At 38.0% G+C, this 11678-nt stretch overlaps 1 protein-coding gene across 3 annotated transcripts; it reads right to left on the reverse strand.

Moving 5' to 3' along the window:
• Window positions 1-2362: 2362 nt before the first annotated feature.
• Window positions 2363-11678, reverse strand: LOC134491613 (survival motor neuron protein-like). 3 transcript variants are annotated; one of them, XR_010067344.1, is made up of 10 exons: window positions 11524-11676; window positions 10866-10937; window positions 9580-9705; window positions 8214-8414; window positions 6437-6580; window positions 3836-3907; window positions 3396-3506; window positions 3175-3236; window positions 2635-2719; window positions 2363-2559 (listed from the first exon to the last, which is right to left on the reverse strand). XR_010067344.1 is itself a non-coding variant. In XM_063295491.1 (10 exons), the coding sequence occupies exons 1-9, from the start codon at window positions 11575-11577 to the stop codon at window positions 2668-2670; spliced, it is 885 nt and encodes a 294-aa protein (XP_063151561.1). In that variant the 5' UTR covers window positions 11578-11678; the 3' UTR covers window positions 2363-2559; window positions 2635-2667. The 3 variants fall into 3 exon arrangements, 2 of the variants coding, with proteins under 2 accessions (XP_063151561.1, XP_063151563.1); XM_063295491.1 differs by having other exon boundaries at window positions 3184-3236; window positions 11524-11678; XM_063295493.1 differs by having other exon boundaries at window positions 2363-2719.

The following is an 11678-nucleotide window of genomic DNA, read 5'->3' on the forward strand; positions in this document are numbered from 1 at the left end:
GAGTACCAGATCTCCTTTGGAATGCTGAATTCTTCCAAAGTGCATGTCAGACTGCAGAGTAACTCTTTTGAAAGAGGCTAAGCCTGTTTTTTAGACAGATTCGGTGCTCTTTGAAAGCAGGGTCTGCCTTCTGAGTGCATTATAGGTTTTCTATTGCTTCTGCCAACAAAGATTTCATATGGTTGTACTTTGTACCGCTGTTACTGCTTTGCAAGGAAGGGCACTATGCTTGTACTGGCTCTTGGGCTATTTCTGGATTCTGGATGGGATTGGGGGAACAGTTTTCTTGAAGACACCCATGGCTCGCTCTTAAGGTATCAACCCAGGCGGTTTGATTCGACAGAGTTGACATGCTCGATTCCTTCAAACAAGCAGTGCCTTCTCTGTCATTGTAATGGTATGTGGAACTGGGGGAATGGTCAGGTAAGCAGCAGCTTAGCCTGCAGCAGGAATGTGGGTGTGAAAACATCTCAGAAGAGACCCTCCCTAGTTTCTTGGGTTGTAAAGGCAACAGGGAAGAAATGTACTTTCAGACTTCTGTTAATGTAACCTTATAAGAAAGTAGAATTAGTTCATCTGGATGTGCTTCCTGTCTGGACTGCCTTTCATTTTTCTTATTTTTCCATAGATTCATGAGAAATACCATATACTGCTTAGAGAGATGGGGTTCCAGAATATTTGTGACTTGAGGCCCATTATAAACCCTTTCTTTGAAATAATGCTACAGATAATATACTTTTAAAAATTCTTTTACAGTTGAATTTGTATGGAACTTTCCAAATTTGCTTTTCATTTAATGATTTTGACTTCTCTGATAAAGAGGTCCTTACGGATATGACTTCTTGCAAGATACTAACAGAAATATTAGGCATTTTTCAGTAATAAGGATGTCTTTGTTTTTAGTAAGAAAGGAAATTGACAGATCATACCCTGCATCCTTCTACTCAAAAAGCCTTTGATCCATTGGAGGCTTTTCTATGCATGAAGGGAGGGAGATTTTTGCTAATTTGTTTCCTTTCTTGGAAAAAATGAGTCAAAATGTTGGATGGTCCTTTAGAAAAAAACTGTTGGTGGCCCAGTAGGCTGATGAAAAAATGACATGTTAAAATTAATCTTGTTCATGGAAGTTTTTGTCAGATCAAAGCACCTTCTGTGAGCAGGAGGATGTATTTGGACACAATCCCTTCTGTTTGCTTTGAGTGCTTCAGTTTGCATAAAAATCACCCGTAAGTAGAACTCAACTTCAAGTGACTACATGGTCACATCCTTGTAGTTTTCTTGACAACAATATGGAAGATGTCTGCCATTGCTTTCTGCTAGGATTGTTTAATATTACTTCTATCTTATAGTCTAGCTTAGAGTTCTTGAGCTTTGTGCAAATGTTCATTAATAACCTCCCATTCCCTCCCATGGGGTTTGCCTGTGAGAGCAGAGAGGCTGCAGCGATAGGGAAAATGCTTATTCCTGTCATCTTGAGTGTTACGGAGGGTGGGTATGTGTGTGTACTACTCCATGCATCAAGGGATTATATTGCAATTACCTAGATTAGACCAAAGATAACTAAAGAGTCTGACACTTTAATGAGAAGAGTATCATGGTATGTAGGAATGACCTTGGGAGGTGGGAGGAAGAGCCACAGACTAGGCAATGGTCAGATAAGAGGCAGCTGAGCCTGCAGGATTGGGGGCGTGGCAATCATCTCAGAAAGGACCCTCCCTAGTTTCTTGGTCTGTAAAGCGGGGGAGGGGGGGGAGATGTACTTTCAGACTGGCAAGATTCTGTTAATGTAACCTTACAATAAAGTTAGAGCTAGTACTCCATGGTGTGCTTGTCTGGACTACCTCACAAAGCCAACAGAGAGCTTGTTGGACTTGTGAGATAGAGAAAGTTGTAGTAGTGGAAAATGTTAGTATTTCAAAAATTAATGCTAATGGTAAACCTTGAGAAAATCAGTAAAATAAATAGATTCCTATGATTCATATGTAGCTGTGTCTAACTGATAATGTGTATTCAAAACACAATAATTATGATACAAACAGTAAAAGGACACGTGTTATAAAATTAGATTCAAAATAGGGCCTTCTCCTATTTGTGGCTTCCTCACCGCATCAAAATCGAAATCAGTGGTGATGCCATGGCAGGCTTTTAAAAACCTTAAATGGAAAGTAGAGTTTTGTAGGGAGCTTAATTCATGCAGTGTGGGCATGAATTTGTGCTCTGTTGGTCCATGTGAGAATATATAACTATCTGTGTGTACTTTATAGAAGACTCCACAAAAGGGAACATGGCCACTGAGATAAAATATGCTTTCCATCTGTTCTAGATATCAGTAAGTTTACTAAAAAAGAAAAAAGATAATCAATTTGGAAAAGGTTAATTTTATTGACCAATATTTCAAACCAGTTGAATGATAGTAAACAACCATTCCCTTAAGTGACAGAGGAGTTGTTCTAGTCCTGGATCCTGGATAGTCCATGCACGAATACAGTTTTTTACTTAGGTCATTGCTGCTGTCCACAACTACAACATGGAATACATCAGGATAATGTTGCTGCGGAGCTAGAAGTGAAGATAAGTCTTCATCTTGGAAGTTGACTCTAAGAATCAACGTGTACTTAAATGATCAGAATTTACCTGAAGATTATTCAGTTTGTCCAGAATATGCACCTAAGGATGACCACAATCTGCCAACTGCAGGGTAATCCAGTCAGTAGTCTTGCTAGCAATGAAAATAATGTAGACAAATGCATTAGTGACAGATTTTCATCTCTGAGCATTATCTGTTCAATTATTTTGTTATCAGTGAGGCCCTTCTGCTGACAAGGGTAGAGATGGACTCTTTCTCTCTGAGAGACTGTTAAAGACATCATGTGAGAAAGCAAATTCATTTGAGAACAACCTTTGCCAATCTGATGCTTATTATTCTTATGTATGTAAAATACATAGTAAAAATTGGAAAAACTACTCTCAATAATTTGATCAAACCATGCCCTCTGCAGCAACTTTGGATTCAGTGTTAGTATTCTATGATTTTATAGGTGTTACTAACAATGAATACCACAAGACATGCTTTTGCCAACTATTCTTAAGAGATACTTGGTCAGGGGCCCATCTTATACATTCAAAGGAATATCTTCTACTGTACAATTAATGCTAATAAAATGCAATACTTACCAGACTTACTTCGAGTGGGTGTGTCTTTCCAAGATAGCTTCCATTCGGCCCTGCTTTAAACCCTATGCAATGTAAGTTTTCACATCAATCTCAGTATATAGAACATGCCTTTCAAAAAAGCCATATTATCATAAACCACATATTTATTTTATTATTAGCAGTAATAAATCTAATAAGGTAAGCAGTTTGCATTTTAATAAGGAAATAAAAAGATATCTCACCAGATAATAGCCAGTGTGGTAGCCACTCATATACCAAGCTATTAACATACTTCCTAAAGCTTCATCATCATCAGGAGAATCTGAACTAAGAAGTGGAGGAGGTGGTATTAACTAGAAAAATAATGGACAAATTTATAAGCTGGACTGGCTAGTTTTACTTTACAAAAACAAAAAGGAAAGCACTCATGCTAGAAACAAGAGTTACATTTTAACTAGCTAAAACCACAACACGCAAATTCCAGAATTAGTAACTTGTAATGCAGCTTTTACATTTTTATTACAGCTTATTAAATTCAGACAAATCCTTAATGCAAAATTAACGTAATTAATGGAATAAAAATTGTAGGGCAATATTTCATGACAAGTTTCAACTACAGACCCAACAGCATAGTTCATTTCTGATAAGTACAACATGCCTTTTATTGCCTATCATCACTCACCGGTGGCCCTGATGGAAATGGTGGAGACCAGCCTGATAAGAAAGGTGGAGGCCCACTGAATTTTCTTCCAGCCTAGACAGACGTCATTTTCAAATTCAACAGAAGAAGTTCTTCATTATACCAACAGTGACAAAATATATTCTGCAAGATACATCAATACACTCCCACCAAATCTGTGGTCCATTAAGAATTTTACAGCACCACTCTGAAACTTTAATAAAAGCTACCACATGTTTATTAAGTTTTCCTTATCTCACGGGTCTCTGGAGGGGGGGAATGATGAAATATGTATCATGACATTAAGTCTGCTCTTTTGGACATTATGCGTGCGTACGTAAGGGACACAGCTTGTGTTGTAACACCCTGATGCCTATTTCAGTGTCCTCATGAAACATTTGGATTATATGGATGCCTCTGCCTCATATAGATAAGAAAAGAAAGAAAGAAAGAAAGAAAGAAAGAAAGAAAGAAAGAAAGAAAGAAAGAAAAAGAAAAAAAGAAAAAGAAAGAGAAAGAGAAAAAGACAGACAGACTCCAGGATAAATTAAACTGTGATACAGGATACATTATATTTCAGCAGTAGCCTGGTATCCATTGGTGAGAAGGAGTACTTTGCTGTTCCTTTGCACAAGAGCAGGAACCAAATGAGCTGCTGAGAAAGGAAAGCCTCCTTATTTCCCAATAACACAAAACTACAACAGGTGTTTGCAGGCTTATATGGTAGTACTTTTTATCCTGCTTTAATAAACAGTGCAGGCTGGAAACCATGTCTTTTATAGGAACATAGAAAGCTACTTCATAACAAATTAAGATTACAATTTTGTTTGAAAGCATTTGACTCCTTTTGAAGTTTCTGAATTTTTATGCATCTTTTGCCACTGAACATTATCAGAACTTTTATGTGGGTCCTACAGTTATATACAGAAAATCTAAGTGGAGAACACCAAAATGTGCTGCTTGTTTCATTTACTTCATACACGGAGTCATCCTACATGCAATGTGCTAGTATGAAAGAAACAGCCACCTCCTTAGATTCCGTAGTTGGTTATGCCACCTTTAGCTGCATGAACTGCAATCAAACTCTTTCTTTAAATGATGATGGATAGGAATGGAGGCCTATTCCTCTATAGTGAACTGCACTGACTCATTTGATTAACTGCTCATTCCAGGTAGTACGCAACACTTCTAAGAGGTTAGATCTGGATTTTAGCTTAACCATTCCAAAGTACTGAATTTGTTATTTTTTCATCCATTCTTTTACAAAGTTGCTTGTATATGTAGGATTATTTCTTGCAGCATGACCTGCTTGTACTTCAACTGGCAGATGACCTGATACTCTCCTGTAGAATTCTCTGATACAAAGGAAATTCATGCTATCTTCAGTGATGGCAAGTCATTCAGATTCTGAAGCAGCAAAGCACCCCCAACCAATGACACTACCATATTCATGCATGACAGGTGGGAGGTCGGTCTGATTAATCATCAGATTAACAACACCCATATAAAACGGAAAGTCTACTTTTGACTCAACAGTCCATAAAACATTCTTCCAGAAGCCTGGGGAGCCATCCAAGTGCTTTTGGGCAAACCTGAGATAATCATCAACATTCTTCTTAGTGAGCAATGGCTTCTCTCTTGCTTCTTACCCATGAATCCCATTTTTACTCAGTGCTTTTCTGATGGTGGAGTAACTTTAGCCAAGGTGAAAGAGAGTTGAAGATCCCTGGATGTTATGCTGGAAAGTATTTTGTGCCTCCCTAGTTCGTTTGTTTGTTTAACAATGTTCTCTTTGAGTGATTTTGTGAGGATAGCCACTCTAAGGAAAATTCACTATTCTCCAAAATCTTCTCTATTTTAAGTCAATGTTTATGATTGTGAATTGAACCACAGAACTTTAGAAAGGTTTCTGTAACCTCTTCCAAATGGATAGGCTTCACTTTTTTTTTTTTTTTCAAAATCCTCAGAAATTTCTTTTGAGTGGGACATGACATGCCTCCAGAATCCATGCAGCGAGAAATGCACCATGAGGGGAGCCAAATCTGTGAGATTTACATAGGGTAGATTTGGCCCAAATCAATCTGACTGTTTAATGCAACTGTTCACACAGCTGTTCTAGTTATCCTTTTTAACTGAACTGTCTGAAGTAGGGAGACAGTTAGGTTTTCACACTGGTAGACTACCTGCTGGATGATTTTGTTTATGGACAAAGAAGAAAATGTTGATGTTTATTTGTTCATACTTTCTTTATGCATCAATAGGACTCACACAAAGCTGATAACATTCAGTGGCAAAGATTCACAAAAATTCATAAAATCGGAGAGAGGGGCAAATACTTTTTCAGAGAACTGTGTTTATTCATCTTCTTCAGTATAATCTCTACTCACTTGCAGGGACTTCCTACGGATTCAGATAGGAGCCTTTCCCATCCAATATGAACAACCCAACCCAACTTAGAGTACATGTTTTTCATGGAAGAGTTCCCGATATCTCCTTCCTCATAAAATTAATTTCAATACTGCATCTTAAATATTAATATAACAATTACAATTTAATTTTGTGAACACCATTGTCTAGTAAGCTGAAACTTGCTTATAAACCTACCTTTCCTGGGCCTTGTACTGAAGGTGATGGTGGAAGAGGAAAGCGGGAATTCCACTGCGCTGATTTTGTATGAGTGTGTTTGCTTTGGGGTGACCGGAAGGAAAAGTCACTTTCATCTGTTGAATATTGAGTCTCATTTTCATTCTAGAAAGAATTAGTAAATTTTATGAATGTGCAGCAGATATTTAAGCTACATAAATTTAGTTTATAAAATACATTGTACTCTTTGTTTTCCTTTAAAATATACTGTTTTAAATGTAACTGCTAAAATCCCTATTTCTAAATATTCAAATAGTTTCAATAACTCCCTATGAAGACATATACATCCACTCATTTAGCGACCTCGGTTAGCGACCATTCAGTAATAACGGGTAATAAAAGCTCATTTTTCGACCAATGAATGCATTTACAACCAAATTTCCTGCATCTGACAACAAAAGCCTTCAGTGTGAAACTGACTGAGGTCTGGTCAATTTCAGGAAGCAGTTCCATCTGGCCCAGGGTTCCAATTAAGGTCACAGAGCTAAACTTCTTAACCTGCTTTAGGGAAGCACTGCCTTCAGGAGAAAAGCAGCTCAGGAAGTGATCGCTTGTTTAAGCAATCTGTCTGCGCTATGAGGGGGCAAAACAAGAAAAAAAAAATGGGCGAGGCACAGGACACTGTACAGAGAACTTTATCTGAATGAGGTGGCAGCACCAGTGATCTTCGCAGTGCCCCTCTCTCTCTGTCTCTCTCTCCCTCTGTCATGTGCTCGCTTAGTGACCATTTCGCTTAACCACAAAGTTGCTGGAATGGATTGTGATTGCTAAATGAGGAGAGGGTGTATCTTTTTAGCTACTTGAATTTATTAAGCTGCAAATATACTTCTCTGTTGGTAGCCTTGGTTTGAAAACTACAGCAGATTATGTGGAAACATTTCAAAAATACAAAGGGAGCAAAAATAAAATAAATTACTTATTTTTACTATGAGCCATTCATCCTAGTGTTCTGGATGGGCTCTGGGGAGTGAAAGAAACAATGGCCCAAATAACTAGAATCATATTAGAGCAAAACAACAGCCTTAAGGAGCTAAATTAGAAGTTTGGTCAACTGAAGAACAATGTCATATTTCATATGTATTGCTTTTACTTCTCATACAATCCCTTTTCCTGGTATTTATTTTCTTTGTGGACTATGTGAAAAAGGGTAATGGAAATAAGAACACTAGCTCCCTTCAATTGCCATCTTAAGTTCAGGGCAAACTTCTGCAACAGGACACTTTGTTACATCCATTTAGGCTCCTCATGTGATATAGAAACTTGAAAAAAAATCAGGGTTCTATATTGTGTAGGAAACTTATAGAAGACCTCACATTGCAGAAGTCCCACTCTGAACATGAAGATATTAAAGTTAGTGATGGGAAACCAGTAAAACTCTTATGTTCATTCCTACACCTCCTCCCCCGACTCGCGCATGGCTGTGCTGGGCTCCAGGAGTCCCCCAATCCCTCTGCGGCACCCCGCGCTCCTTACCTGAGACTCTCTCTGCTTCCTGCTTAACGACCCACAGAGCTTGGGATACAACAACCAGGACTGCTTGGATTGCCGTTGCTAAGCGATGTGGTCACATGACATTGCAACTTAATACTGGATTGCTTAGCGACAGCAATCCCAGTCCCAATTGCAGTCGTAACTCGAGGACTACCTATATTTGCATCTAAATGCAGTCTACTTCCATTAGAACCTCACAAGCTATAGTATTTTTCCTATTTGGTATAAATGGTTAAATTTGCCTCACCTCAGCAGCACTTTTCTCTTCATTAGTTCCCTCAGCATCTATTGGTGGTAAAAGATCTGACAAATTCTGCTCTTCCCTATTACCATATCCAGTATAAACTACTGCACAAGTTCCTTTCTTCCAGTTAATTGAGGCAATAGTTGCTTGGTATACATTGCCATCTTCAGACCAAACTGCACTGCATGCATCATTAACTCTCCACTGCATTGAAGGAAAAAAAGTTAAATCAATAGTGCTTCAAATCAAATTTCTTCCTCACCTTACTATATATTTACTACCTGCCTCCTGGCATAAAGGTGTGGCATTATTTTTATGCAGCAAACATTCCAAACAGTTAAGGCAGTTCTGGATTTATTAATGGATTGGTGGAAGGGTAAAAAAACCCAAAGCTGAATTAAGGTGGGCGCTGTGCAGGTGGGTGTTTTGTTCTGTTTTGGTATCTGATGGTAAATCAGATCAGCTCATATTATACCAGTTTTAAAGAACTGCATTGTTTTAAAGATAACTTCAGAGGCAAATAAATGAACAAATGCCTCATCCCATACATTTTATAATCTTTTGCTGATGGTTTGCTCCAATTGCTTCTTTGGACTTGCACTATGTAATTATAAAGAAAAACAGCCTTTCCATAGCACAGTGCTCTTGCTACCTCATACATTCTTACATTTGTGTAGTTATGTTTATTTACCCTGGGATTTAAAAACGTATCCAGTGCCCCAACAAAAGCTTATTTAATTTGCTGTGCTAGGATAGGATAGCGATGTTACTATTTATGTACATAGTACATTTATGGCACAGACATCTTGTATAATGAAGGGCAGTATGTGTCTACCATAAATTATATAAAACAAACTTTCAACATTTATAACAATATGCTAGCTTTAGTCACTGAACATCAAGTCACTTTAAATTTGCAATTCAGGATTTAAGAGTTCCTGCTTCATTATCTCTATTGAAATAGTTCTAACGCACCAGCCAGAAACCCTGATTCAAACAATGTGAAATGTACAACAGTCTCCATAAACATACCATTTTGCTAACAATAGTAAACCATTTTACTAATAAGCTATTTTAATAATTGGAAAATAACTAACCTACCAAAAAAGCTTAAATCTTGGCAAACAGCTGATCTTTCCATTTCTCTGTCAAATTTCATGTGAAACAGAATGAGATAATTGAAGCTTTGCCTCCTATCTGTTTCATACCAGAGAACAATTTTTGTTTTTTTAATTTTCTTTCAGGTTTCGTTTATTTCCTTTTTGAAGTCCAATTAAAAAAATGTTTTTTGTTCAATAAAACAGTAATTAAAATGGCTTATCTTTTATTAATTCTAAATATTGTGTTCTACCATACCCCCAACAATAACCTGTTTCTGTGTTGTAGCATTACTCTTCTTTCTACTCTTATTCTTTTTATTGTTTTTTCTTTTTGTTCCAGCATTTTGCTCAGTTTTGTCCAAAGGTTCTGAACAGTCACCATTCTTCAAGGCATTCTGTCAGAGAAAGTTAAGAAATTAGTAAAAGTAGACATTTCTTCAAGTTGAGCTTGACTCCTGATGACTACATAGATGTGTTTTTCTTGGCAATTGGCTTGGTTCTGCTTTCCAAGTAACTTTTTTGAACCTACAGTCTAGCCTACAGCCCTGGGATTCCTGATAGACTCCCAATCAAGTACTAACTAGATCCAACTCTCCTTAGTTTTCAAGCTCATTGGTTCTACAACCAGTTCAAGGAAATCACTGTTTACATATTCAACACCCACTGCTAAAACCTCATGTTACAACCACCAGCCTTTTAACTGTATTATGATTCTTTAAATACAACATACAGATTTTAAATAATTTGAAATAATTATGCAACATATAGAATGTGATAAATCAAAACATGTAAAAAGAAACCTCTGGGAGTTGACAAGCAGTCCTTCAAGGACTCAGATTGGTGATATGTCTAAATATCATACTAGCAGATGGACTGGTTGTTTCTCTTTCAAACTGTAGCTCCTACAGTGTAATTCTTAAGAGCTTCTGTTAGCTTTCAAGTGGTATGTAATTCTAAGAAAATGAGAACGTGGTGTAAAGGTTCAAATTCAGTTTGCTTACCTCTGCATAAAGACATATGCATAAAGACAATTCCACATTAGAATGAAAGTTCAGACTTTCACAAGACCAAGGACTTGTAATTTTGGCTATTTATCTAGAACATCTTATATTACTAAAAGTAATAATAAAGTCTTTTTTTAAAACTATGTTGACTTTCTTACCAAACTTGTTACAAAATTAAATTAAGCAGAATATGTTTGGCATACTCTTTGGAGAGCTGAAGAGTAGCCAACCCTGGGGCTTAGTCCTAGCACACGTTTCATTTTCCAAGACTTTTTCCAAGACAAATAACATGTTAAATTTAGAAAATAAAATGGGTTGGAACATATGTAAACATATGTTCTTCCTGAAACTTTTTGCCTTTTCAGTGTGTGTGTGAAGTTTTTGTACTTTTACTACATCTCTGTACTAAGGAAATTGTTTCTTTAGAATACCGTTTGGTTCCTAGCTAGTTTAATGCTTAAGAATCAAAAACAGTAACGTATATGATGTATACATTTCAGCAAAAATAATATCTTTGCATAGTAAATGGGCACTTCCATTGTGTGTTTTACCTTGAAAGATGCAACTGCTTTGTCATATGCTTTTATGAGTGCTGTATCATCCCATATATCAGAATCATCACTCTGTGAAAAGCAGAATTAAAAAAAAAATACAGATTTTTCTGAAGAAGTTAAAGAAATGTAACGGACAGTCACAACAATGAACCATGCAATGTAAATAATCTTGGCTTTTACCGGACATTACTATTGCTTTGTTTCAGGAATATTATTCACATGCTTCATTCGAAGCTCTGGGTGAAGCGGGCCAGCCAAGTTGACTCTACCACGTGGAATGTAAAAACAGCAACTTTACACACCTCCCCGCCCTGCAGCACGACAAGCTGTTTCTGAAGTTCCGCCAAGTTTCACGAGCAGTTTCCTCTGTGCCCAGCGCAGCTTCAGTTCCTAAAAGTCCTTTCTGCCCCTTCTCCCTGCAGAAAGGAGCGCGGCGCTTCCTTGCATTTCAGGCAGCGTGAAAGCCACGCAGACCCACTCCCGAACTCCAGCGCTTCCTCCTCCCTTCGCTTTAAATTAAGGGGCATTAAATTAAGGGAAAAATATTTTCCCTCACTATTTTCCTTCCTTTGCCTCAGGAGCTACTGGCCAGCCACTCCGACCGTGGTTATCGCGAAGGCCGGAGAGGCCCTCGAAGGGACGCCTAGCACCGTACCTGCCCGGCCCCCCGTCTGAACAGGACCGCATCGTCCTCCTCGTGGGAAGCCATGCGAGCTTCGGAGCCGGAGTGGAAAGCGAAGAACGACTGAAGGAGGGCGCCTTTCCCGAAGGCCACCTCGCGGCACTGCCTCCTCCGCCAAGGATCGGCTG

The sequence above is a fragment of the Candoia aspera genome, chromosome 2 (genome assembly GCF_035149785.1).
Source record: "Candoia aspera isolate rCanAsp1 chromosome 2, rCanAsp1.hap2, whole genome shotgun sequence".
NCBI lineage: Eukaryota > Metazoa > Chordata > Lepidosauria > Squamata > Boidae > Candoia > Candoia aspera.

What these genes read in the sequence shown, in the direction of transcription:
- LOC134491613 (XM_063295491.1), bottom strand. Translation starts at nt 11,577, where the DNA reads ATGGCTTCCCACGAGGAGGACGATGCGGTCCTGTTCAGACGGGGGGCC. An exon ending in AAGAGAAAAGTGCTGCTGAG is followed by an intron (nt 6,581 to 8,213) that starts GTGAGGCAAATT and finishes AATTCTTTCTAG; the next exon opens with AATGAAAATGAGACTCAATA. An exon ending in CAGTACAAGGCCCAGGAAAG is followed by an intron (nt 3,908 to 6,436) that starts GTAGGTTTATAA and finishes ACGTCTGTCTAG; the next exon opens with GCTGGAAGAAAATTCAGTGG.